The sequence below is a fragment of the Chelonoidis abingdonii genome, chromosome 5 (assembly GCF_003597395.2).
Source record: "Chelonoidis abingdonii isolate Lonesome George chromosome 5, CheloAbing_2.0, whole genome shotgun sequence".
Lineage (NCBI taxonomy): Eukaryota > Metazoa > Chordata > Testudines > Testudinidae > Chelonoidis > Chelonoidis abingdonii.
Window position 1 is genome coordinate 62,980,981 of NC_133773.1, and position 27,039 is coordinate 63,008,019.

The 27,039-nt window shown below is 41.2% G+C and overlaps 1 protein-coding gene across 2 annotated transcripts in view; it reads right to left on the bottom strand.

Annotated features, from left to right (window-relative positions):
* Positions 1-8,625: 8,625 nt before the first annotated feature.
* PLRG1 (pleiotropic regulator 1) overlaps positions 8,626-27,039 on the bottom strand; it is a 31,304-nt gene continuing 12,890 nt past the window's right edge. The window contains exons 7-15 of one of the 2 annotated variants that reach the window (XM_032779111.2): positions 26,788-26,889; positions 24,098-24,190; positions 23,138-23,287; positions 22,947-23,048; positions 22,054-22,156; positions 17,827-17,935; positions 15,948-16,087; positions 13,666-13,859; positions 8,626-12,468 (exon numbers count right to left, since the gene is read on the bottom strand). In XM_032779111.2, coding sequence (XP_032635002.1) covers positions 12,409-12,468; positions 13,666-13,859; positions 15,948-16,087; positions 17,827-17,935; positions 22,054-22,156; positions 22,947-23,048; positions 23,138-23,287; positions 24,098-24,190; positions 26,788-26,889 — 1,053 coding nt within the window. In that variant the 3' untranslated portion in view covers positions 8,626-12,408. The remainder of the gene's footprint in view (positions 12,469-13,665; positions 13,860-15,947; positions 16,088-17,826; positions 17,936-22,053; positions 22,157-22,946; positions 23,049-23,137; positions 23,288-24,097; positions 24,191-26,787; positions 26,890-27,039) is intronic. The other variant, XM_032779113.2, reaches the window with a different exon arrangement.

Sequence of the window (27,039 nt, forward strand, 5' to 3'; positions counted from 1 at the left end):
CCTTGTCTAGACATATCCGTACTTCGTTTCCATCTTTGTAGGAATCCCACAGCAGTATCATACATCACCAGAGTCCTGTCTTTGCTGTGGTCTCCTAAAGTAACTGAACTACAGTGTGTTTATATTCAATATATCCCTCGACAACCTCATCTCCTCCCATGCCTTCAACTACTATTTCTATGCTGGTGATTCCTCTCTATCACTAACCTCTCTCTCAGCTCAATCTGGCATCTCTCAATCCCAGACAACTCCACATAACATCAAAGCACGATCTTAAACTCGCACTCCTCAAAACTAAGTATCACTCTTTACCTTTTATCCCTCTCTTCCACCTACCTTCTCTTTTCATTGACAACTCCACTCTTTCCTATCTCTCATGCCCATGAAATCCAGGTCTTCTCTAGCCCAGTATCAGCTGCTTTATATTTTTAAACTTTGGTTTATAATAGCACTAAATTGAACACTGACAGCCAAGCTCAAACCCTTCTAAAATCACCATCAGTCATCAACTGGTTCATCAGCCACAATCTGAATGGACTTTATTAGCCTTGCAACAAAGAATAAACCCAAAGGCGCCAAACCTTTCTTCCAACAAAACTGGTCACTGCAACAGAAAAAGTGAAGAAAACTAATGGGCTGTGGAACTAACATCCCTTCTCAGGAGTTTTATCCCTCCCCAAAGATGACAAGGAGAAGAGACTGCAATAAAATGTTCACAGAAGAAGCCACAAACAAAAGCAAAGTATTTCATTTTTGGATTTTTTTATTTTAATGGATGTAAACACATTAAATAATCCTCTTTTTTAAAAAGTTTTATAGGAGGGTTTTTCCTACTTCGCATAAATTTAAGACCTTTTCCATTTTAACCCACTGGCTCTTTGTCCACATGATTTTTGCCTACACTATCTAATAGTAAGTGAACCATTGCCTGAATTGCCAGGATCATAGACAGACCTAGTTAAGCCATGCATGGCTTATCTACACACCTGAGAGAAATAATTCAGCTTTGCAGGCCATTACATTTAAAAAACCCACTGTGGCAAGAAATGATTCGTCCTTGACAAATCAAAGCCAAATAAAGATTCCATTGCTACAGAAGAGGTAAAGGTGAAAGCTTGTCAGCAACATTCATAGCATCCAAGGAAGTTAAAGAAGGCAATAAATGTGTTCAGAATTCATTGCAAAATAAAATGCAATATACGTGTAATAATGAATACAGTTAGAGACATTCAAATGCTATTGAATTCCAGATTGACTTACATTTAAATATTACAGACAGATATAATAAAAAGCAGATTAAATAGCTTCTGCATAAGGAAATATTGGGAGAAAGTCATACCAAAAGGGTTGACACTGCAGCTGCTCTATGAAACTGTCATTTAAGTCACTGACTTCAAAGGGAATTTCTTGCACAGAAGGCTTGAAGAATTGGGTCCTATGTCTGGAAACCAAAGGGAGGCTGAAGCTGAGGTTTAAGTATATTTTTCATGCACCTATTATAAAAGTACCTTTGAGAATTTCATAGACTTTGCTATTCAGTGGTTGCTAGGATACTTGCCTGTTATGAGAGGAAAAAAGTGTTCTTGATTATGTCAATATGGTATTTTTGCAGGAAAAGACTTGCATTCTTTTCCAACATAAAAATTATTTCATGAATGCTTGTTCTAATGTTTTTAATTTTGAAGTGCCTGAAACTCATTGAATGGAAATTATTCCTCTACCCTGATATAACATGAATTCAAATATAAGACAGTAAAGGAGTGCTCTGGGGGGGGCAGGGCTGCGCACTCCAGTGGATCAAAGGCAATTTGATATAACACAGTTTCACCTATAACGCAGTAAGATTTTTTGGCTCCCGAGGATAGCGTTATATCAGGATAGAGGTGTATATACATTTCTCAGAAGTGTGGGTTTTTGTTTGTTTGTTGGTTGGTTTAAAGAATGCATAGGGAAATATATTGTTCCATCATCGTGAACATAACTGAAAAATGTGTTCATGAGCTTAATCCCAGAACAGATATAGCACAGGGAGTGACAGTGCAAACTTCTCCAGATGGTCCAAACCACTGTGCCTCAACACTATCCTGGGGAGACCATTTCTAGATGTGAGATGATAGCCCACATTCCATACCCACTCTCTGACCTTTCTATTGAGACTGCTAGTAAAGAGCAAGCCAATTCTAGTAGTTCTCATTACATAAGCCAGTGCCATGTATACAACAGTTTAAGTCCACTAGACCACCAGACAATAATTATTCTTGATCACTATCCAAAAAGTAGCTTCAAATTAATGCAGTGCCCTAGAGGTGCAAAGTTCTGCATCAGTAATAGTGATCCATTTAGTTCCCCTCCTGTCAAGTTCTGTAGCTATAGATAAACTGGATCAATATCTCCCCTCTCATCATTCCAATTCACTTCAATGAGAAGTTTGTTAACATTCAAAGAAAATACATTGATCCACAAACTACAAATTCCATTTAAATGACAAGGGCAATTAAAATAACAGCATGCTTTCAGTTGTCATTCTTCGCTGGGATATCTCGTTTTTAGTGTTCAAAACAGCATTTACATGATAGACCATCCAGTTATTTTTGTTGCTTCCTCCAAGATACTCACCTAAAATACAGTTATAAACCTCAGTTAACATGTAAAGAATCTACTATACGATAATAAAAGGCAAAAAGCAATCTTTGAACTTGAACTTTTTCTGTTTCTCTAAAAGAAAACATTGTATCCATTTTTGTTCATCAATTCAAAACAATAACTTTTCACATATTAATTTGTACAAATAAAATGGTTTTCATGTGAATTGCATACAGTGCTAATTGGATGCTTCAGCAACATGGCAAAACTCTCTACTACTTAATAAAGCAATGAAGTAAAAGACCAGTAGTTAGATGGCTACATTTGTTTAAAATATATAGAGATCTCATGTTATACGATATTTTTTTATCCTGGAGATGAAAGTATCTATAAGGCCTGTTTGTTTTGTAACCTCTGCTCGAAAAAAATTTGAATCTCTAGTTTGTAGCAAATTGAAAATGAAAGCGTAATAAAAATTGCTTCTCCAAAACATGTTTGTACAGCATACACGATACTGCAACAATATGAAAGAACATGTTAATATTTAGAGAATACCTGAATTTTTTTGTAGCCTTTGAATTTCAGGAAGGTTAAAAATTTAGTACGTAAGAATGGCCGTACTGGGTCAGACCAAAAGTCCATCTAACCCAGTATCCTGTCTACCGACAGTGGTCAATGCCAGGTGCCCCAGAGGGAGCGAACCTAACAGTAATGAGCAAGTGATCTCTCTCCTGCCATCCATCTCCACCTTCTGACAAACAAAGGCTAAGGACACCATTCCTTACCCCATCCTGGCTAATAGCCATTAATGGACTTAACCTCCATGAATTTATCCAGTTTTCTTTCAAACACTGCTATAGTCCTAGCCTTCACAACCTCCTCAGGTAAGGAGTTCCACAAGTTGACTGTGCGCTGTGTGAAGAAGAACTTCCTTTTATTTGTTTTAAACCTGCTGCCTATTAGTAGTTCATTCACTAGTATACACATTAAAATTTAGAGTTTCTGGGTTTCAGCTGAAGGCAATAACGCAATACACTGGAATTTGTGTGTACAAATAAACTTTCAGACATTTGTTTATTAAAAGATCTCTGTAAAAATTGTAAGTGGCAAGAATATAAAGGACAAAATTGTTCCAGGCCATTTCTTCCCAGAAGTAGGTGGCATTCCTAGCCTGAAGTCAGTAACAAAACTCTCATTGGCTTTTGTGTAGACAGGATGAAATCCTGACTACAGAACAATACCACCACCACAAACATATCCCCTTCCTTTTATTGGTAACTCAAACCCCAACCAAAACCAAACTGTCACCTAAGCTTTCTCCACAAGCTGGGCTGTTCCTAGGTTCTGGTTGGAGACTTATCTCCCAGGACCTATGTTTATCTCTTTCAGAGAGACTTCTATCCCGTGTATGTCCCTGTTGAGGCTAATGGAATCCACCTGTTAATGACTCCGCATTAGTTCTACTGCACCTTCATGCAGGGTTGAATCACCTGACCGAGTAACCCAGGCACCTCAACCCTCTGTTACACCTGATCAGCAAAAAATATTCATGCTATACTAAAGGAAAAAAATGGTTACTCATCTTCTTGTAACTGTTGTTCTTCGAGATGTGTTGTTCATGTCCATTCCAAGCAGGTGTGTGTGCATGCCAGCCGGAAGATTTTCCCTCACCAGTGTTCATAGGGTCAGCCTGGGCGCCCCCTGGAGTGGCGCCTCCATGACATCCAATATAGGGGCCTGCTGACCCCCCACCTCCTCAGTTCCTTCTTTCTGGCACTCCAACAGAGGGGTAAGAGGGTGGGTATTGGAATGGACATGACTAACATCTTGAAGAACAACAGTTACAAAAAGGTGAGTAACTATTTTTTCTTCCTTGAGCGATTATTCATGTCCATTCCAAGCAGCTGACTCCAAAGCCAGGGTCAGAGTCCACTACAGATTGAAGCACCACACGACCAAAGGCTGCGTCATCTCTGGCCTGATGTGTGATGGCACAGTGCGATGTGAACGTATGAACTGAGGACCATGTGGCCACCCTGCATATCTCCTGGATCAGTACCTGAGCCAGGATCACCACCAAAGAGGCCTGCGCCCTGGAGTGGGCTGTAATCGGCAGGGTGGGCACCTTCACTCAATTGTAGCACTCCTGGATGCAGGATGTGATCCATGAGGAGATACGCTGTGATGAGACAGGGAGCCCCCTCATCTTGGCGGCCACAGCCACAAATAGTTCGACTGATTTCCTGAACGGCTTGGTTCTTTGAATATGGAACACCAGGGCCCTGCAAACATCTAGGGAGTGCAGTCTACGCTCCCTGCTGGAAGAGTGTGGCTCAGGATAGAACACAGGGAGAAAAACATCCTGGCCCATGTGGAATTGGGAGACCACCTTAGGAAGGAATGCTGGGTGTGGCCTGCGTTGGACCATGTCCTTATGAAAGACAGAGTAGGGGGGCTCGGACATTAGGGCTCTGAACTTCAAGACCCTCCTAGCTGAGGTGATAGCCACGAGGAACATGACTTTATAGAAGAGATACAGCAGTGATCATGTGGCCAAGGGCTCGAAAGGGGGGCGGGGGGCACCGTGAGGGCAGAGAGGACCAGACTAAGGTCCAAGGCTGGGACAGGCTGTCACATATGCAGAAAGTCTGTCCAGGCCCTTGAAGAAGTAACTGACCAGTGGGTTTGTGAAGAGCGAGAAACCGTCAGCCCCTGGGTGAAACGCGGAGATGGCCAGGTGGACCTGAACTGAGGAGAGTGAAATTCCCTGCTGTTTCAGCTAAAGTAAGTTGTTGTCAGTAGCTCTGCTCTTGTTCGATGATGATAACAGTCGGCTGCGTGCGTGTTCCCTCTGTGTGCTGCCCCAGCTCTGCGCAGATAGCTGACACAGCAAACCCCGAGAAAACCCCCAAAGACCACAGACTCTAGTAAAGTATGAAGGAACCCGAGCCAGGTTTATTGTCAAACAAAGCACAGTAATAGTTTCCTATAGACTCTACAGGACATACTTCGAACGTGCTCCCCCGGCAATGGACACAGCTCAGTCAGTGGCGGGACACTCTACTGCCCCCTGGGCTAGACAAAGATACGCACTCTGGGACTTACTTTTATACAGTTACAGGACAGATTACTCATCCCTACTGACGTATTGAGGTACAGCCCCTTGGCTCATTAGGGTGCTGTCTCCCCTTTAATCATATTGTTCCAGACAAACAGATCTATCCATCATGCTGTCCTGTCTTTAAGATGCACCTGCCTGTTCCTTGTTATGTCTGTGGAGTGTCCTGATGTCATCTTGGCACAAGTTCCTCTTCTCACCACTTCTGTGAGGCCTGTCTCCAGCTCACAGCTCAGCTTTTGCTTAGCAATGCCTGGAAGTACTTTGGTTCAGGCCTCAGACTAGGCCTCTGACACAAGAGTTTATGTTTCAGGGCCTCATCTTACTACATAAGTAATCTAGTATGAGCAGGACTGTGGCAAGCAACGGAGCCTGTCCCTGCTGCCCTGCCCAGATGGAAAAAAACATTTCCACTTCGCCATGTATGTGACCCTGGTAGAGGGTTTCCTGCTACCAAGGAGGACTTGCCTAATTTCATGGGAGAATCCCATTTCTACAGGATTCAGCCATGGATCATCCAGGCTGTGAAGTGGAGTGACTCCAGGTTCAGGTGCCAGAGGCTGCCTCAATCCTGTATGATCAGGTCCAGGAGCAGGGGTAGCGCAATGGGTGCCTGCAGTGACGTGAACCAATGCTGGCGCAGCCACACCAGTGCTATCAGTATGACTTGAGCATGATCCCTGCAAATCTTGAGGAGTATCCGGTGGACCATCGGGATCATAAAACGTAAAGCAGGCCACCCATCCACTAGAGGAGAAAGGCATCTGTGAGTGACCCCGGGCTGCTCCCCATAAGGGAGCAGAACCGTGGACACTTCCTGTTGTCCCACATAGCGAACAGGCCTATCTGGGCAGAGCCCCAGAGACGGAAGATTGAATGTACCACATCCTGGCAGAAAGACCACTCATGACTGTGAAACGATCAACTGAGGGCATCTGTTAGGCTGTTCTGCACCCCAGAATGTAAGACACCATCAGGTGAATTGCATGTTCTACACAAAAGTGCCATAGCACCAGGGCTTCCTGGCATAGGCTTCCCCGTTTGTTGATATAGAACATCGCCGAGGTATTGTCCATGAGAACCGCGACACACGTGCCTGCCAAGTGGGACCTGAAAGTCTGGCAGGCAAGACACACCGCCCGCAGCTCCCTGATGTTGATGTGCGAGGTGAGGTCCTCTGAGGACCAAAGGCCCTGGGTCCTGAGATCCCCTAGGTGTGCCCCCACCCCAGGTCCAAAGTGTCAGTTACTAAGGATAGGGAGGGCCGGCAAAGGGTACTCCTGCACAAACCTCCCTCAGGTCGAGCCAACACCGGAGGGAGTCTAGCACCACCAGGGGCATCACCACTATGGAGTCCAGGAAATCCTTGGATGGTCTGTACATAGTTGCCAAATTAGGACTGAAGTGGGCACAGTCTGAACCTGGCGTCACAGAGACCGATGCGGACCTGGAGCGTGGACCATGCACCTGCCCCGGGACTGATAAGCCCAGGGAGTCCAGAATGGCCGCTGGGAAGGCAGCTGCCAATGCTGCTGCTGCCATAGAGCCAGGTAAGGTTGCTGACTTTTCTGTGAAGCAGACCTCTGGCTCTTTGATCTACTGGAGCGATAGGAATCCTGTTCCGACTCTGAGGTCTCCAAGTATGAAGACCAAGGGGGGGGGGCAGTACCATCACCAGTGAGCGGTGCTGTAAGGTGGGGCAGGGAGGCACTTCCCTCTGCGCCGGCGGTGCCTAAATGGCACGAGGAAGGGACTGTGGCGCCATCATGGTCTGCTTGCCCCTTGATTGGACCGGGGGTCAGGCAGTTACTGGTGGCTCTTCCCTCGTGCGCGGGGAGGCCGGCACCAGCAGGCTCATCAGGTCCGAAGCTGCCTTGAACACCTCTGGCGTCGATGGGAGGCACATTTCCTTGCAATGGCCCGGGGACCTGGACCAGTCCTGACTTGACTGGACCCCAACTGGGGCAGGAGTCATTACGACCTTGGGTGGGAAGTGCCAGTGGCGCAGCTTGTCCCACACTTGTGGATGTCGCTGGCCTTTTAAGATCCTGATTGGGCAACCGGCTCCTCACTGGTCTCTTCTTTTTTATGGGCACTGGGGATGGCAAGCAGTGCCGCATGGAGGGCAGCTTCCTATGCCCTCTCTCCAGTGCCAGGGCCTGGAGTCCTTTGGCTGGGCCTCTTCTCTTGCTAGCAGTGCCGGAGCGCTGTGCACCAAAGACAAGGTGCTAGGCATCGGGTCGGCAGGTTCAGGATCCGCATGTGGCCACAGGGCCACCTACATCAGGAGAACTCTAAGTCTCTGCTCACTGTCCTTGAGAATCCTGGGATGGAATCCCTTGCAGATAGGGCACCGATCTCTCTGGTGGCTCTCTCCGAGGCACCTCAAGCAGAAAGAGCGCAGGTCACTCTTTGGCATAAACTTCCCGCAGACCGCACATAGTTTAAACCCTGGGGACCCAGGCATGCCCCAGGAGAGGGGTTGAGGGAGGGGAGCCCCCCAATGGCTAACTTACAACTAACTAACTACGAAACTATGAGAATCAGAACTATATACGTGAACTGAGACACTGCAAGGCTTACTGCAAGAGCACAGCAAAGCTCCAGCCAGCCGTCACTAGTGGTAAGAATGAACTGAGGGGGAGGAGGGTTGGCAGGCCCCTACATTGGGTGCCATGGAGGCGCCACTCCATGGGGTGCCCAGGCTGACCCTATGGACGCTGCTAAGGGAAAATCTTCCAGCTGGCATGCACACGGCACGCACACACCTGTTTGTAATGGACACAAACAATCACTCAAAGAACCAGAACATATTAAGTGATGCTACCCATTGTTTTATCTTGACTTACCTTCACTCATTGAAATTTGTTTTGTTCTGTTATCATAAAAGAACAAACTGAATATGAAAAAATGACTAACCATTATTTATTTAAAATTTTATTGGTTATTAAATTGCTGTCACTTAAAAGTTAGGCATAGCAATTTTATTTCTAGAGGAACTGGACCAAAAATAAGAAGGGCTTATTGAAGACTCATTTATGTATGCTGTATCAGGCAAAATACATAATCTTTTTCCCCAGCCTTCATACTGCCATCTAATGACAACTTCCTAGTGCTCTTTAATTTTACACTGTATGCTTTACTGTACAGCATAAGATTAAAAAAATCACCCTTACCAATTACACAATTTTGCAATTATGTTACAATCAGAAACAGTTTCTCTCACTTTTCTGTAATTATATATAGTAAAAAGGAAAACAAACTTTTAAGAGTAGAAATGGGTATGGTTTTCTACATACACACACAGGCAATAATGGATTTTACAAAATACTTGGGAATAATTATCCATGCATCAGATTAGATTCTAGTCCAAAAGTACTATAACAAATTGTAGAGTGATACCTTCCAGCAACATGGAAGTTAAGCTATGAGCCTTATCCTTTTGTATTGCCCCATTATCTTATGATTTATTTAGATGTACAAGAAAAGACTAAGATGCTCACTGTACCTCTATAGGGAAAAACATTACAATTGTCTATAGCTACTTATTAAACTAACCTTTCAATAGAGGAAAATTTAAAAAATTAATCTGCACTTGGTATATTATAGCTAATTAATTAGAACTAAATCAGGTGTAATGATAGTTTTTTCAGTAATGTAAATTAACAGAAAAAATGAAACTGCTGGTAAGAAATTTAACACAGGTCAAAATGATAAGAAAGCAAGGAGAGTTGAGTTAGTACTAGGACAGTGTACTACAGAAGCAGAAAGGAAAACTATAAAGCTGAACAGTAGTGACTACACACCTTTTAATTTGCACACCAAATCCATGTGCATTAATGAGAACTATGTACATGCACTGCTGCAAAGAGATGATGACCTTAAATCTTTGGTGCTGCCTCACTGTGACACCGGTGTCCTGCCAAACTGCATATGAGAAGCACAGGTTCTGCAGTGGATTATTCATCCATCTTCACAAAGTAGTACAGCAGTGCAATGGCAGAAACTGTTAAGGGAAGGAAGAAGGAGCTAACCCAGAAGGACAGGCAAGAGTCATGAGCCCAAGTCTCTAATTTTTCACCTTTTCACTTCAAATGTATGTATCCTGATAAAGGAGACTAAGGTGTTTCAACAGTAACCTAAGATTTTCTTTGGAAAAATTATTTCTCTCTACTCCTTTTCCCGAAAGAGGGCTGTGTTCCCAACCTGAATATTTTGCAACACGATGCCAAACCTGTGAATTTCAGGGATGCAAAAGAGTTTGTGGTCATAATAAATTTACAGAAATACAATGCACAAGAATACAACATGTTTTCCATATAACTGAGGTTACAATGGCTGACAGCTGTTCTTGAGAGTGCCATAACTTCAGTACTCATGAAATAATATTGACTTAAATAGTTTGGCACCTACTACCCTGATTGTTAGTAATTTTGACGAGCAGCAACATGCATCTGAATCTTTGCTGATTACTTAACTTTTTAAGTCAGTATATTTAAATGAAAATGTTTATAAAAGTTACCTGTATGTAATCTTTTTACATATTAATACACTGAAATATATTTTACAAGGACCCAAATTATCTGTATAATCAAATTTATGATGTTGATGGTATAATGTATTTCCTCACTACATACTAGTATGAAACGACTGCTCAGGCACTGCTCTGAGGGGAGCTCACATGCACACCCTTCCCCCAGCTCTGCAAGGAGTGTTTACCAGTAACAGCAACAAAATAAACAGCACAGAAAAGAGGCTGCAGGCAAGGTGCGTGCAGAAAGGGGAAGACGGAAAAAAGAGGGTGGGACTTCTTTTGTTTTGTTTTTAAGATTCAGGATGTTCTATCAAAAGTTGCATTTTTTTAAAAATTAGACAAATTTCAAAAGATTAGTTAGAAGCATCCCTTTAAAAGTCAGATGTTCATTTATTTTAAAAGCAGCTTTAACCCAAAATTTAATATTGACAGTATTTCAGATTTTTTGCTTTTAAACATGTCTTCTTCTTTTGAAGAATTGTGAAAGCGCTACTTATCTCTCCCAACTTTTTTTTTCTTTCATACCTTGAAGTATCTTGACCTGAAAGGCAGTAAAACTTGATGTATAGCAACTGAACAAAATCATTCCAATTATATGTTTAAAACATTGTGGACATAACACTTTAGGCAATAGTCTTAAACCCAACTGCAACTGTTTTAAGCTGCATGTATTGTTTTAAAAGGACACTATCTAGTCTATTATTTTTAAATATAGTATTCAGCAAAGGATGTATACTAGACTGTGTTCCTTCTAAAATCTTTTAGACGGCATTAAATAATGTTTAACTATTCTTATAATGTTAACACACATACTTGCATTACAAAAGACCCAAAACTAAAAATTCTCTGAAACAGAGGGCTCCAGGAACTGGCAGTTCTCCCAACAATAGTTCACAGCTTTGACTATCAAAGCCAGGTTGGCAGCAACTAGAAGTTGTTAATATCCAACTAGTGGCCAAGCAAAGTTCTTAATGGACAGGTATATATTCACAATAGGAAAACCACCATCACAACTGTCTTTGTTAACAGTATCATCTGGAAAACCAAGGATTGAGGCCAAGGTCAGGGTCAATTACAAATACTTTCTCCCCATATGAAATTATTTCAGAACAGGACTGAGCTCACTGACAAAATACAAATTTGCTTGCACTTCTGCTGCTCATCACTTGCATGTTCTGTAAACAGATGAAAGACTTGCCTTTCTAGGGTTACTAATGCATCACCTTCATGAATACTAAGTTATTTTTCAAATATTACAAATGTCTCAATAATGCAGTGGTAAGCTGTAACATTAAGATATGATTTACAGTCTCCAAATCTAATTCAGAAGAGTTTAGCACCAAAAGAACAGTTTAAAAAAGTTTTAGATGATTCATGTATGATTTTGACAATTGATAAAGACAAAATATAATTAAACAAGATAAGTCATTTGGTCCTGAACATCTTGACAATGATACTTTCAAATATAACTATAAAATATTCACTGTAACGGTCCAAACAGATTTTACTTTCACACTTTACTACCCAAATTTTAGGTATAAGGTAAAAGTTTTTCTAATGGGAAAAAAAAAATTGACTTTAAACTCAGTTTCACCAAATAGTATAATTTCTGGCAATGCTCAGTGGCTCACATTCATGAAGCAAAGCTCATAATTGTCATACAGTCTTGCACCCTCTTTGATGGTTTTATTATTCAGTGACAGTAATTTAACAGGAATAAGGGGTAAACAATACTGCTCTAAAAATCTAAAAATTTCATTGTCTAAAAAAAATCCTGTAGAATGTTTGACTCCAAGAACTTGTTTTGTCTCCAAGAACTAATGACAAGAGTCTTCCAGAAAAACTGGCTCATCAATATATCTTCAGAGCTCTTTCACACAATGAATATATGATAAAATTACTACCAGCATGTCTATCCTATTCATGAACTATACATGCTCAACAAAGTCAAATAGTTAATAGCTGCAGCTGGTTTCCTGGGATTATTATTATTCCAAAAAAACCTCAAACAAGAACAAAAACAAAAAACCCTAATAGAAACAAAATTTATTGTAAAACAAGGTGAAACAGCAATGAATTTAGCTGAGTTCCTGCTCTGCAGTTCTATACAGAACATAATGCTCTCAGGAAAGCCAAAACAAAATGAAAGCATAACTATGCAGATGTTGCCTCATTAAAATCGCTTTCTCTTGATAATTTCTGGTTTCCAGCTGACAGGATGAGTTTCTTCAGTCTGGGGGGAAGAAAAAGGAACAAAAAATAAAGACTGAAATTGTAGTAAAATTATTTTTAACTGTAAACTAAGCTATAATTAGTTCATGGTTTAAAGATCGGTTACACATTAAATACTATAAATTTCATAGGTACACTACATTCATATATTTATAATATTGAACAGTATGTATTTTCTTTAGTTAGAATTTTACTTAAGAATGCTCAGTGGTTTCATATACTCGTTAACTTTGTTCCTCCTCCCTCTCCCACCATTGGAAGTCCTGGACGAATCGTGTTTTTGTGAATTTTTTGGGTAGGAGAACAAGATCATGAGAGGTCAATGACAGGTTTAGAACAATGTTCTGGGGATCAGGGCACAGGACTGGGAGCCAGCAGAGCTGGGCTCTACTCAGTTCTGCTACTAATATGTTACGTGACCATGGGCAAGTTCTTTAAACTCTGTGCCTCATTTCTCCCCCCAAGTGGGGAAAACAGCTGTCTCCAAGAGATATGGAGGTGCTAATTTATTATTTCTGAAGCACTCTTAAAATCCTCAGAAGGAGGACACTATGTAAGTGCAAAGTAACATTACATAACCCTATTCATTTCTATTATTATTTGTATTACAGTAGTGCCCAGTGGACCAGAAAGTTCAAAAATTATTATTAGAATCCATGTATTACACACACTTATTCTATAGTGACTATACAGTAACTGATCCCATTCCTTGATGTACTCAGTTTTTACCAAAGAGTAGTGTTTCAAAAATAAGCCGTCTACACTAGATTCTTGTCTGCTTGCCTTATAACTATTCTATAGGAATCACATAAAGATTATTCATATACCCATTTTAAACTGCATCTCTGTCTTGAAGATTACAATGAGGCACACCACTACATTGGCCTCAATTTGCAATGTACACTTTTTTTGTAATGAAATATCCCCAGATTGCATCACAAGGGGAGTTCTGTATTTGAATAGATGGACCTCCTTTAGACAGGCTTGCTATACTACACTTAACGGGTAATCACTAGTGCAGAAGCTAGCCACGGTCCATATATTATTAGACACTACTATTTTCCTCTTGAATACAAATGTTGCAACTTTAACCTGAATTAAACAGTTCTGCAGAAAACCTGTTAATTTAATACTTTATATTAATTTTGTCTTGAAACTGTGGACTTCAGGAAAATGCAATTAAGACACTTCAGCATACCGCAGTATCATCTTCTCTGTACACTTTTATGGTTTTATCAGCTTCAGCAGTGAGCAATCTGCTTTCCGACTGGTCAAATGCACAAGCAAATATTCCTGATTCACTGTCCAAAGAACCAGGCTGTACAGCTGCATGTACTCTCTGGAAATTATACCCAGTTCTCCAGTCCCAAAGATGCATAGTGCCATTATCAGCTGAAAAAGAGAAAAATCAATATTTCAATCAATCCATTTCTGTCACCCTGTCAGAACAGCACTCTGAACTTCTGCCTAATGCATGATCAAATCCACTAGTTTGAACTGGTTAGCTAAAACACTCAATTAGAGTAGTTCATTGCACCTCAATGGGTCCACCATTTCCTTTTGGCTTCCTTGTTCCCTTCCCAATGAAGAGGGAGGGATGCAACTCGCTCTAGAGTTCATCTAAGTTTTCCCTAGTCTGTCTGGGAACAGATAGACGGTGCTGGAATCGAACTCCAACTCCCCACTTGGTAGCATATGGCATTACAAATAGGATAGTATTTCTATATTCAATTATGAATTAATTAGAAACACTAGAGGATTTATGACCTTGCAGAAGTTTAAAGTTTACAGAAGGTCTTTCAGATTAAAGTAGAGCCAATATCACTGCCAGTGGCATCAGTTTAAGGGTAGTTCCATCGATCTGAGACCCACATTTGGAAAGACCCATTATCAAAGCAATGTTTCAGTTATGATGTGTCACCTAGTCAAACCAGAGCTTAATTTGACCACCAATGCCAGCCAGATATGGAATCCAGACATTTCAGGAAAAGTCTTTTCTAAAGTAAGGCTTTATAAAAACATTAATGTATCTTATTTCAGCATCAGTTTCTTTGAAGTTGTACACTTGCAACCAACAGTAGAATTTAGTTCACAAAATCATGCCTGAGCCAGAAAAATGCAGCTTTCCTTCCTTTAAGGATGAAGTTGTGGCAAGTGTACAACAGGTTTGCCCAAGTGAAACCAAAGGCAGAATTTTCCCCTGCAATTGTAACTTAGTTAATAATTCTGTGAGTAGTGCATAAACTAGAATAGAATCTCAGTTCACTCTCCCATAGCTAGGCTGGTTCTTCAGTGCTAGCAGGAGTGAAAAGAAAGTTGGTCTTGTAGTTAAGGCACTGGACTGGGACTCTGCAGATCTGAATTTATTTCCTACTTTGCTTCTGGCACCCTATGTGATCCTGGGCAAGACAACAGTTAGTTCTCTGTCTGCAAACAGAAGATAATACTTCCCTTAGCCCAGCCTTTGCCTGTCTCATCTATTTAGACTGTTAGCTGTATAAAGTCATACACCACCCTCTCACTATGTTTGTACTGTACCTTGCAGAATGGGGCCCTGATTTCAGTTAGAACCTCTAGGAGCTACTCTGATTATTTATTTTTGTCAATAAATAGACATGACTGAATGTTTTATATATATATACACACACACACACACACACACACACACGTATAGCTTTGATAGTATGTATTTTCATCAAAATTATTTACACTACAGTACTTGAGCTAATCAATGTTCTAATAAATTAACTAGTAACAGATTTAGGTAGGAAGTATTCAGCATTTAATTAAATAATATACAACATTTGTAAAATTTCCAAAGAAGGTAGATGGATTCAATGTATGAAGAAACAAATGGCGGAATTTTAAAACAGCAATGTGTTTACTTTCTTCAGTTTAAAATGTACGCATATATCTATATATTGAGTAAGACAAATTTTGATACAGGAGGCTGAGCCAAATAGATTGTAGTGTATTCATTAAGGGGCAAATACGTCTATCCAGCTTTCATTATCACCATGATATTAAAGATATGCAAAGGGCTTTCAGGAAACAGAATCAATGCTCTTCTGCTGCACAAAAAGTGAGGGGTTAGGACCTGGTGGGCTTCGCAGGGATGCATGCACCTTGTGTTTTCAGACCTCTGTTCCATGTGCACCACCATGGATCATCAAGTGGGTAGGAGTGAGGCAGAAGTAGGCCAGGGAGATCTACTGCTATATAGATTTGCCCAATCCAACCTACACCTATAGGCAACATCTTAAAAAGGCAATGGCTGCTTCAGGCTCAAGAGTACAGTAGGGTCCACAGAGTGTCTCTGCAGCCACTCCACAGCACCAAGTGGAGAGTGAGAGAGAGGACAAGGACTCCTCTTCTTGCTCTCCAGGGGCTAATTAGCCCACCTACTTAAGCTGCATCTTTGACCAAGGATTTAGGCTTAAATGCATACACATATTAAAAAATCAAGATATTTAAATTTACCTCCTGATACCAATACTCCATCAGAATTCACAGCCAATGTATTGATAATAGCATTATGACCAGAAAGGTTTTGAATGAAGTTTCCATCTGGGAATTTCCACTGTTTAATATTATCTGGAGAACCAGATGCAAATGTATAACTGGAATAAGATTAGCACAGTAAAGGGAAGTTAAAAAATTATTACATTATATCATTTTATTAATAATTCATTTCATTGTGGCACATCACTCCTAAAGCTATATGGCAGGCGCTGTTATTTCCAAAATTACTTTATCACTAAATTACCATTTTTCAAAAATACCCAGTTTATAAAAACAACCTTTTATATTTATATACATTAACGTATATAAAGAAAGTACTTTCTTATAATGCAAATGTTAATTATGTAATTCTGCTATTTTTCATTACATTTGTTTTTCATTTTATTAATTTGATTACATAACCACACAACCTTATGGAAGGTATTGTTCGTTTGTTTTGTTTTCAGGTATGCATTAATGGTGTAATGAAGATAATAAAAGTTTCAAAGAACGAGTAATTCTCAGTCAGAACACATGAACATTAGCTTTTACAGTGTCCCAGATTTAAAGTGGCTTGCATTTTTATTTTGGCAATACTCATGCAACAGACACAGCATTTTCAAAAGACATCACACATTACTGGATAAGAACGCTTTTTCAGATTTCCTTGTTGAGAATATTAAAGACCAAGAAAAACTGCCAAGATGGTCATTCTAAATCTATGCAACAATGTGTAAAGCACCTCTACAGAGAAACAGTTAGCTTCCAAAAGCTAATTTGTATAAATAGCTGACTCACCCTTAAATAACTTAAATTCACTCATTTCAAATGAGCCTTCACATATTTGATCTGGGCAGCAAAGTTTAAAAGCGTCTTAGAATATTTTTAATCAGACAACCTCAAAGCAGTTCAGAACAGGGGTTACTGGTCAATTAATCCAGATAAAGGATAGCATAGATTCAGTAAATTTAGAGTTTGTGAAAGGTATGCAACTGACAAGGCCTGTGATGAAAGTTTTCTGTCCCACAAGACACAAACATAAGCGAGAGGGCAGTTCAGTCTCTGTGTTCAAGACATCTTTAGTTTCTCTGCTCAGATTGCTAAGAATGGTAACAGAGAGGTGGCTCTGTAAAATGTTCAGTACTACAGCTGAACTGGAACCCATTCACTTCATGCAGATTGTGAAGTTTTGTAATTAGGAGACAAATTAAAAGGAATCAGATGCACCCATATCATAATCATGTGTCATCCTTTTCTAGGTCATTAATAGGGTAGGTATCCTAGGAATCTTTATTGGAATTATACTTCAATTCGTAAGCCACTTCTAACCGAGGGAGATTAGGAAGACATTTTCTAATGGGCAGATTATTCCATCACTACCTACTAGAGGGCTTTTTTTGCACTTGCCTTAGAAGCATCTGATATTGGCAAATGCAGAGACAGGATACTAAACCTTACAGCCCATCACCATGGTATTAACTACTCTCAACTCAGGGCTTGTGTACCAAAGAAAATTTGTAAAACCTTCCCATTTTCTTATAAGAAAGATTCAGCTCCATCAATATTGGGAGTCCTAGTGCCACTGGTGGTAAGTACAATGTCATCTAACGCTGGTGCTTAAGAATCTACATTAGAGCTCCACAACAATGCTAACCTCAGTGGAGTTGAATCGGTGTTACCACCAACTGCTTCTCAGATACCTTAATTGCAATTGTTTCCTGTTAGTTCAAAAATATCTACTCATGTGCTAGACTGGGTGGTACATATAAAACTAATGTTCTACAAGATATCTAATGTTAGCTTGCTTCTCCTGTCACGTTACAATCTGTGAAGGGCTAAAGGAACAAGGAAAACTTACTGTCTTGGATGCAGTACAACTGCTCTTACAGATTTCTTGTGATTTGTCAAAGTGACACGAGTTTTTCCTGCCACTAAGTCCCACAGTCGTATTGTGGTATCATGGCTTCCTGTGACAAAAAAAAAAAAAAAAAAGACAAAAATGGACTACACTATAAACACTACCAACTTTTGTTTGGAAAACCAAATCTGATATACAAAAGTTACTAATAAATTAAAACAAGACCTTTCATCCTAAAAGTGCTTGATAAACATACTAACTAGAATCAGAGCGGTAGCCGTGTTAGTCTGGATCTGTAAAAGCAGCAAAGAGTCCTGTGGCACCTTATAGACTAACAGAAGTATTGGAGCATGAGCTTTCGTGGGTGAATGAATATCCACTACATGCATCCAACGAAGTGGGAATTTCCAGGGGCATGCTGTCATAAATAGATAGCTAAGGGTTAATGTTTCTTTTACCTGTAAAGGGTTAACAAAGGGAACCAAACACCTGACACGTGAGCTTTCAACGTGTTGTTACTTGTCGGCGGTGCTATTTTTTTCGTTGGATCCTGTGCGAGTTCTGTTGGCTTTCGCTACAGCGTTTGGGGCTGAGTTTCGTGTCGTGTGGTAATCTTTGATCCAGGTGGGAATTTCAGGGGCGCTGTAATAATGTACTAGGGTTATGTTTTTTTTACCTGACGGTGTTAACGGGACAACCGTGCCGGGACTCGGAAACGGTTTTTCAGATAGGGAGGAATTTTTGAGTGTAGTGTCCTTTGTCTGTGTCTTGTGCTCTCTTCAGCTCTGGAGAGGATCTTTATTCCGGCTTTTCTAGATCTTCTGTGGTCCAGTATGTACAGGTAGAGGGTGGTTTTTAGACTGTTTTGTATTTTGTGTGTAGTTTGCTGCGACTGTTTTATTGTATTTTTTTGATCGTCTGTTTCTTCATTTTGTTTTCTTATTAGCATGACCTGTTTTTGTCTCGATCACGGAGCTGACTTGTTTATGTCTTTTTCTGGTCTTTTATATATAAGTTTTCTTTTGACTGTGGATTTTTTCTGTTGGTCCACGGGCTTGGCGGCCGCGTATAGGGGCATTGGTGGGGAGAGCAGGGGGAGAGAATCTTTTGGTTTAGAGGTACCCAAGTTGCAATTTGCAGGGACTATGCTGGGTTGAACAGCCTTGGCTCTCTCTGTGTTTGCTTGTCAAGACTTGAACGGGTCGTATGGTGTCCAGGCGGAAGATCTGGGAGGGTAGAGGGGGAAGACAGTGGGTTATTTCCTTTGGTGTGCTTCAGGCATCTGGTCTCGGGGTCCAGGGAAAGGTTTTTGGGGGAGACCCGGTGGCCCAGCTGGAAATTGGCTGTCGCGCGCTACAGACTCCAGTGGTATTAGCTTGGGTTATGCAGGCCCACCTTTGTGGTGCTAAGGTTCTATTGGGATTTGTTTTATAATGTTGGACGGTAGGGTCAAGTCGTCAGGGCCGCCAGTAAGGCCCAAGTTATTTTTCTTTTCTCTGCTACGACTTTTGCGGAAAAGGGTTTCGGTTAAAGACCAGCAGAAGAATTTTTTTTTCGGGTTTCTTAGGGCTCTCAGTTTGGTTGCGTATTACCGCCGCCATTTAAGGTTTGATACGGGTTTTTGTTAACTGTTTCGTATCCGTCAGCTACAACCAGCAAACACAATTTGCAATAAGTTGTTTTTTTTATTTATTTTCTGTGAAAGGGGTTTAGGTAGGAAGAGAAGTTAAACAAAGGCACTGTTGTAGGCAAACCACAGGCGCCGGGACAGCCAGTTCGACAAACCGAGCGGGCCCCACAAGAACAGAACAGACTCGGCCTGAAGGGCTAGCAAGACTGGGGCAAGGCAAAATCCCAGGAAACAACAAGCGAGCATGGGACTTACAGACGAGTAACAAAACGAATGGCAGTGAAAGCAGAAGGTGCCAAGTGAGGCTGGAATCCTGAGGGGCTGCATTAGCAGGCTAAGCAACAGACGAATTCTAAACTTCCGCAATGATGGTTGACGACACGAATTTCCCCTACAGGCCGGTTGATGACACTGGGCTTCTTTGAATTTGAAGAGCTGATTGCGGTACGATCCTGAGCAGTTATAGGTCGAGGTGAGGTCCCAGCTCAGTGCCTTCAGAGGATGGCAGTGATGCCACGGCAGATGAATGTTTAAACTGTTTCAAATCCAGGCGTTCGATGGGTCCGGTCATGCCGTCGGCGGTTTCAGCCCCAGTGGACGACCCTCATGTTGTCCATTTCCCAGACGCTGTCCGTGGACGCTTTGGGCTGGATTAGGAACCAATGTTAAATCCCTGGACGAACTGCACCTCCTCATACAAATGGAGCAGTTCTTGGATGGTGTTCCTGAGGACATAACACGGTACATACAAGATGGAAAACCCAAAAATCTCACCGAGGTGGGGAGACTGGAGCCAAATGGAGGGAAGTGGCAGAAAGCAAGAAACCTACTGTTAAGAGAAATGAATACCCCAGGGGGCACACCGACAATAAACCCTACAACCAAGGGCAACCCAAGACCCCTCCTACAACCCAAGGAAAGCCACAGACACCCTATTCTTCCACCTCAGCAGTCTCTAGTAACTCACCTCGACCCACTGACCAGTCAGCTGGAAGATGCTTTAAGTGTAATGAACTGGGACATATAAAGGCCAACTGCCCAAAGAACCCCAGCCAGGTGCAAGTCATTACACCATCATCACACCAAAGATCTCCAGGCCCAGATGCCTCTCAAATCCCCTTGGAGCGAAGGGAAAATTTGAGGGTGGGCGGAAAGAAGGTTACCGCGTGAAGAGACATGGGGGCACAAGTGTCAGCTATCCACCAATCCTTCGTAGACCCCAAACTCATCAACACAAAGGCCAAAGTGACCATTTACCCCTTCATGTCACAAGCTGTAGACTTGCCTACAGCTGAACTGCCTGTCCAGTACAAAGGCTGGTCAGGAATGTGGACTTTTGCAGTCTATGACAATTATTCCATCCCCATGCTACTGCGGGAAGACTTGGCCAATCAGGTGAAGCGGGCCAAGAGACTGGGAATGGTTACACGCAGCCAAGCCAGGCAAGCTTCCAGACTCATTCCTGTTCCTGAGCCATCCACAGGGAACCTGTCTGTGTCTGGGTCTCTGGTAACAGAGGTAGTGGACCCGGATCCCCTGCCAACGGCTGAACCAGCCACAGCACCTCCAGTCCCAGGCCCGGAACTGGAATACGTCTGTTAGTCTATAAGGTACCACAGGACTCTTTGCTGCTTTTACAGATCCAGACTAACACGGCTACCCCTCTGATACCTGACACCATGCAAGGCACTGCATTTAGCTGTATGGAGTGGAAATCTATCAACTTCATGCCCTTGGAAATTTCCACTACGTGCATCTGACGAAGCGGGTATTCACCCACAAAAGCTCATGCTCCAGTATATCTGTTAGTCTATAAGTTGCCACAGGACTCAATATTAATTAGAAACAGTGATCTTTAGTAACTACGGATATACAACCACCTCTGAAGTAAAACATATCGGCTTTTACAGTCTGCATCAACATTATAAATGTTTAAGAGTAGGAATGAAAATTATTTTATCTAGTTTGAAACAAAAAGGAATGCAAGTTGTCATCATGCAACTAAGTTGGATTTTTACCATATATGGCTTTTGATATACTGGGGTTGACAACATAATTTTTACACTTAACTGTACAATCTGAAATTCTTCCCTTTAATTTTGTTTGTAGTTCCTCTTATTATTTACACTTACATTGACTCTCCCCCTTGAGTGATTTCATGAACACGGACATGAAAAGAACCACTCAAACATCATTTTACATATTAAATGAAAAAAAAGTTAATATTTAAGCACAAGAGGAGTCCGGAAATGCAGAAAATAAAGTTTTAATTGAATAATACATACTATATATAATTAGGCACATTACTAGTTGGCCAACTAGTAATTGGAAATACTGTATATGTGCAGTGTTACTATCAGAACCTTACTTCTGCATTACCTCACTTGTACTTAAACACATAACCTTATTTTTGCATTAATGTTGCAGTTCTTTTGTATTATTATTTGTATTACATTAGCTCCAAACAGACCAGAGCACGGCACAGACATTAACCAATGAAGGTAACAGTGATATGAACGTGTGCTTATACAGACTAGTTTACTTGCACAGTTAGCTGGTTTTGAGTAATTCAATTTGGGAAACAACATATACCATACCTGTAATAATCTGTGGTTCTGCAGCTTGACACTTCACTGTTGCTACTGCATTTGTGTGTCCCGCTAATGTATGCACGCTGGCTTTTGTCCTCACATCCCAAATCTATGACAGCACGATAAATTCAATTAGTCAAGACAATGTATATTAATCCTTTTTTAGGTCCTATCATTGATTGCATGGATTACATGTCACAATCCTGACAAATGAAACTACCATACTTTTGACTTATAAATTCATCAGAGAACTGTGCAAGCTGGAGAAAAAACATGGAAAAGCTGCCATTCAATGTATTCTAAGGAATCAGGACAACTTTATTTAAAGCCAGTCACCATAAAGCTGTACTACTCTCTCAGCCCAAGAAACTTTAATGACTAAAGGTTCTTAACTGTTTAAATCTTTATTAGTGGCCTAAGGTGTAAGTAATATATAAGAATCCACTAGCCCTCTATACACTGTTGAGCACAATTCAAAGCTTCAATTTTAATCTATAAAGACCAACATGATTTGGATCCTGATTACCAAAACAATCCCTCTCTCCATGAGCCATTCCAGGACTTGAAATTGGCAGAGGAGCTCAAGAGTTAATAGTTCCTAGATTTAAATGTCTGGAAACTGGAGGCAGAGTGCTCTTGGTGGAGAGCTCTCAATACTAGAATTTTTGCTCATTCACTGGACTGTCAGAGCCCAAATGTGTTGACCTTCAACTTGCGTTTTTCACTCAGGCAGGGACTTAATACAATAAGTGAAGGTACAAAAATGCCATACCTTCTGGTAAAGGAGTTAATGTAGATAATACAAGTTGCCTATTTATGTTTTAATTTTTGTATGCTTATAGGTTTTTTAATTATAAAAGTGGACATGTAACAAAGTTAAATCTCACTGTTCTACTTACTCGTGCAGTTGAATCTCTGCTACACGTTACCAGCACATCTATTGTCGGGTGCAAGTCCAAACCATAGACTGCACTTAGGTGACCGTGATAATGCCTAATAACCTAGATGGATAAATAGACTTTAGTTAACTGGATATTTAGAAGGGCAATTTTTCATTCATTGTGCCTTGACCAAAGAAGTCTTAACTTACCTTATTATATTCAAGATCCCAGCACTTCACCTGTTTATCTTCTCCACAAGAGAAGAGGTATGGACTTCTTCCGCTTACTATCACCCCTCGTACAGTACTAATGTGCCCCGTCAAAGACAATTTTAATTTGCCACTAGCAAGGTCCCAGATCTGTATTGATATATATAAATATTTGTAAGTTAACCACATATTAAAGCATTATATAGTTATACCCTACACAAATCTATCATGCATAATTAAGGTTTAAGAACTAAGTTAGCATATAGACTTTTATCTCATTAGCATCATAGGATCTAGAGCGGTGATACTCAGAATGAGGCTCATGAGCCAAAAGAGGCTCTTTGCCGTATATAATATTAAAACACTGTGTAATTTAATTATTCTTCTTAGTATATGTGCAACATGCCTCAGCTGGCACATGACCAAGATCCATCATCGAATTTGGTCCACTGATTGGATCATTGGCTTCCCTGGCCCAGCCGAGTACTAACAGGGAACGCGACATGAACACTTAAGCAACCAATTAGGATACTTTTACTGTTATTAACCAATTGTAGTTGATAAAATATTTAGTCAGTATTTTGCTGAAAGTGTATATAAATTATATATATATATATACACACACACACACACACACAATATATATAATGAAACAAATTCACATGCAGTGGCTCTGTTGGGTAATGCTGATCGCTAATTTGGCTCCCAAATCACTGAGCATCAATGGTCTATAGGTGTCAATATTAATGCTAATCCTAACTTTTTAAATCAGATCTCAAAGAAAGTAATCCTCCAGAAGATGAGTGGCCGGATAGTGAAAGAAAATGTGTTTTATAGCTGACTGTTCTGTGCATGACAGACAAGAAATCATTTCCAACAGCTGGAAATATTTAAGAAACAAGTGAAAAAGTAAAGTTAAACTGGGATCATAATTTGCCAATCCTTCCCTCCATTCCTTACCTTTATAGTTCTGTCAGCAGAGCCAGTAACAAACCACTGATTTCCTGGTTCAACTGCAATACATCTCACCCAACCCAGGTGTCCACTGATAACCTTTAGAAATAGTAATAAAAGCCTTCTGAATCAAAATAAATGTACATTTGTTGACATAATTATTGTTAACTCTACTTCTCAATTTCCATCAATATTAGCCCAAGAAATACAATGCTTCACAATAAAATTGGAGATCTAAAATTCAATTTGGAAAATAAGTTAAATATTGACTGAAAAAGAAGCAATATTTTCAGAAGAAGAAGAATGGACACTTAAGTGTCAAAATACGAGAAACTGGATAGCACAGGGGATTTGTAGTGGGAAAGAAACCTTCACCCATAAGTCACTGATACAAATCTGTATCAGGTCAGAAATGATTGTAGATCACCATTTAGATTCCTCAGGCAAGGATCACGTCTTGGCTGCCTCTCTTCTAAATCCCCATATAGTTGTACATGAACTGTCTGTACTCATTCAACAACATTTACAGAAAGAGGTTACCATCAGCTGACTGACCATTATAGTTGGGAAGTAAATCTGGCAATTTCAGTCCAGTTCTCCCAAGATAGGTGTGCCCACATTAAAAAAATATAATCCATCACCAACCTTGTTAGGTTGATGCACCAATTAATGAGTTGATAAACTGAGAATGAATTACCATCCCGTTTGTGATGGGGTGTATCCACCCCACACAGGTGGGGAAGACATTAACTGTGCTCTGCCCTAGAGCGAAAATGAGTCCTTTAAGGGGCCTATAGAGGCTACAAGGGAAACAGCCAGTGGCTGCAAGGAGTGGCCAATAGAGGTCCAGTGGGCTCACATAAAAGAATACGTAGGGACAGTGTCAGTCAGTAGGCAGCTAGGAGCTCAAGGAGAAGTGACAGTAGGAAGAAAGAGCTGGAGTACATAGTGGCACAGCAGGTTACTGTGGGGACACCGACCCTGAATGAAGGGGGCGTTGAAGGACCCTGCAGGGCAAATAAAGGAGCGTCAGGAGAAACTGGCAGCTGCTGAGAAGGCCTTGCAAACAGCAGAAGGAGACTTAGTGTTTCAAAGCTAACGGCTCAAGTATGTTATGGAGGACCAGAAAAATGTGTGCCTCCAGTTGAAGGAAACAGAATAAGTGAAGGATGATCTGCAGGCACAAGTTAGGTAGCTACAAGGCCAGAGGTATCCATACCCCGCCCCGAGGGCTGCAGGCTTGAGAGGAAGGGTGTGTGATGGGGTGTCCACCCCACGCAGGTGTGGAAGGGATTAACCATACCCTACCCTAGAGAGGAGAAGTGGAGGTGAGTCTTCCAAGCAGCCTAGGGAGGCTGCAAGGGAAACAGACAATGGGAGAGAGGCTGCAAGGAACAGCCAATCCGGACCCAGCAAGCTTACATAAAAGGAGCTGCAGGGACAGTCAGAAGTGAAGACTGTCCCCCTAGCAGGCAGAGAGAGCTGGAGTACTGCTGGCAGGGACTGGGGAGCAAGAAGGAGCTCCTAGCTGGCTGCTGCAACTGGACAGCTGAAGGCCCCAAGGCAAGTCTGAAGAAAGTATCAAGGCCATGGGGAAGTGACCCAGGGAATTGTAGCAGGACAGTGAGAAGATAAAGAAGCAGCCTCCTGTTGCACTATTTACAAGGTCCCTGGGTTGGGACCTGGAGTAGTGAGAGGGCCTGGGTCTACCCATTTGCCACTGGGGAAGTGGTGGACCATGGACAGTGACACCCATCCCAACTACCAATACCATCCATGGCCAGAACGCCAACTCATGAAGAAGATGCTGTGGTTCCTGGAGTGACATTGGTCTGCAAGTGGAGACGATAGCAGAAGCGGTACCACCAGAAGAGAGCGCACCCACTGGCAGAGCTAATCCCTAGGATAGCTAGCAGGAGAGCACAGTCTACTTGCATACTCACTCTTTTCTAATAAATTTTAGTTTAGTTAATAAGAATTGGCTATAAGCATGTATTTGGGTAAGATCTGGAATATTCATTAATCTGGAAGGTAATGTGTCCAATCTTTTGGGATTGGTAGAACCTTTTATTTTATATGATGAAGAAGATTTTCATTAACCTTAATCATATTTGACTTGGGTAACTAGGTGGAGGCCTGAAGCTGGGTTACTTTAAGGGAACTGTGGTTTGGACTTCTGAGTGACCATAAGGTGTAACTGATCTTGTTTAGTACTGACTTGGTAAATCTAAGTTTTAAAATAGCCAACAGCTATGGGGTTGTCTGCCCCATTCTTTGCAGTTCACTTTAATTGATAGACCATGGCTGGCTCCCCTGGGAATCTGGTCACACAGATTTTCATCTGTCCAGGAGTCACTCTAAGTTTCTTTCTCTCTCTCTTTTCTTTTCATTCACTGTTAAAGTGAAAGACCGCCAAAAACAAGAGGGGGAAATGAGTAATTATAAACAATATGCTGCCAAATGTACATAGTAAACAAAATGGAAAAAACCCTCAAATAGTTTATTCTAATTTCTCTTTCAGGTGATACCAAGAATAGGGAGGAGATACACTCACATTTCAGACAGAGGCTTGATTTTTACATTGACCGTCTAATTCCTTTTTGGAGTAAGATAAGTAAAATGTTAAAATATGGACTTGGGTATACCTATAGAAAATTTAATACAGTCTTTTATTTTGTTGCATGTTTCCAACTTACTCTGTACAGTTTCCATGGTGGATGCCATTGAGGCTTGGGCATTGTTGGAGCTTTCTTTGCAATCAACGCAGAATTTTTGTTCCCACCTGCTTCCATCAGAGCCTATAAATTGAACAGTAGGTTACGATTACATTCTACAACAAACACTCTCCACTCAACTCTGGAGTTTCTTACACCCCTTTCAAAGCCTTGAGGATGCTCTCTCCTCTCAAGGCCTCACATTTTGGTCAGCCTCTTTCCATCAAGATGACT